Here is a 1,913-nt window from a genome sequence, read left to right as displayed (position 1 = left end):
TATTATACTATATACTATATATTATATATATATACAATATATATATATATATATATATATATATATATATATATATATATATAAACTTATATACATAGATACATAGATACATACAAATGTACATACATATTCGTATACATACATGTATTTGTACATGTATTTTCATTTATGTATTTTTTTCATAATGTTTGGCATAGAGACAGTTACAGAAACATATCCTTTTCCATATCTCTATATCTATATGTTTGAGCTCTGGAGCTCAATTTGTACTGTTCTATACGTAAATTCTGACCGTTGAACATTATGCGATGCTTCAGGGCGGCGCTGAAGGAGACGCTGGAGGCACAGAAGTACAGGAAACGCACACACGGCGTAGATAGCATAGGCTTAGGCACTGTGGAGGTGGATCCCAGTGTGGCCGAAGCCGCTGCAAAGAAAAAACTGGTAAGGTGTTGGAACTACCTACACTAATGCAACTGTAAGCTTAAAACATGCGAATTTCTCATGACCAATTTGCAATTACATGTTTCAACTATTGATGTTCGTAAACTGTGCGTCATCGTGATATACATGCGAGTGAAACTCGTGGAGCCAGTTCACTTTCTTTGGGTTCAAGCTATCGGCAGTACGATGTGTGTCTATGAGTTTGAGTGTCCTATTAATAGTGTCACCCCAGTTTAGTTGCCAGTGTCCCTATCCAGTCCTTTCAGACTCTCAGCTACTTGGCTTGTCGTATGGTTCCTTCTGTGCTCTACTTGGCAGCCGTGTCAGTGTTCGACAGAACCATTCGGTACATACCATATTCTACCTCTGGACACGTCCGTGCACCCGATATCAGCGGCATGTCTTAGTTGTGTGTGTTATCACGTTGTGGGTCGATCGGACAGCCCTGTCCCTTTCCCTTTCCGGCTACCTCCCTCCCTTCCCCTGGTCAACTAACCCTCTTTTATCACCTATGCTACTCGTCTGACCGACATTGTATGACACTCGTTTGTCACAGCGTATTCCCAACGAGTGATACAGACATCATCCATAAGGTTGGACAGTACAGATACCTACCAGCATCAACATCTGGGCGGCCACATTACTTTTGTTCCTGCCAACGCGGCGTTCGGCTTTTTACACTTGTCAAGCTCTCTACACAGATTCTAACTTTGTCAACATCGCTTATCAATTGTTGCAATCCAAATCTCTCTCTTTAGGCCGAGGAGAATGCGCCCAGATCCGGGCTGGTTGTTCCCAAGAAGTAAGTGGCTCTTGAAGTGCCTGTGTGTTATATACATGCATCTATAACCATTGCATCGGGGGTGTGCACGTTGATATCAGCGTGTACGTCGGGTGCGTTACGGGTGTGCTTTACACGAGGGTTCGCCACGACGAAACGTATCCGCACTGACAAAACATTGAACAATACTACACGGTGTACAAATATCTCCTGTTTATATTGCGACACAGTAGATATGAGTCTCGCTGTTAGGACGACGCTCAGACTTGGTGTTTGTACATATTGGTAGCGCGAACTGTTCATTTACAGACACTGTGAGTATTCTCACCTACAACTCTGTGAAACGGAGGTATGGCTGAACATCGAATCCATCGGTAGAGGAGCATCCGATATACCCTTCAGATCACAGGCTGACCTGCCAATAGCAACGAGGGGGTTGTTCTGCTTCACATCTATATGTTTCTTCTCAGTACTTTTATTATCATTTCACTGTTTACAGATATGAAGCGATTTTTGGACATCAATTGGCCGACACTGCAGCTCCCACGGTAGCCAAGCATTTGTACGTTCCGAATTCAAATTTTTATGTCTGTTGTCAATTCACACATCGTCTGTGTCTGCCCATATCCATACGTACATGCATGTATTGTGGAAATTGGAAGTAAGGTATTGTACACCCGTTTAGGTT

General features: G+C 42.7%; 1 protein-coding gene across 1 annotated transcript; it reads left to right on the top strand.

The window, feature by feature from the left end:
* Positions 1-303: 303 nt before the first annotated feature.
* SARC_15101 (hypothetical protein) lies at positions 304-1,250 on the top strand (the record flags this gene model as incomplete). The annotated part of the gene is made up of 2 exons (XM_014290772.1): positions 304-444; positions 1,203-1,250. The coding sequence occupies 2 exons, from the start codon at positions 304-306 to the stop codon at positions 1,248-1,250; spliced, it is 189 nt and encodes a 62-aa protein (XP_014146247.1).
* Between the last annotated feature and the right edge of the window lie 663 nt (positions 1,251-1,913).

This window comes from Sphaeroforma arctica (genome assembly GCF_001186125.1).
Source record: "Sphaeroforma arctica JP610 unplaced genomic scaffold supercont1.5612, whole genome shotgun sequence".
In the NCBI taxonomy this organism is placed as follows: Eukaryota; class Ichthyosporea; order Ichthyophonida; genus Sphaeroforma; species Sphaeroforma arctica.
This window is presented reverse-complemented; position numbering and strand designations above follow the sequence as displayed.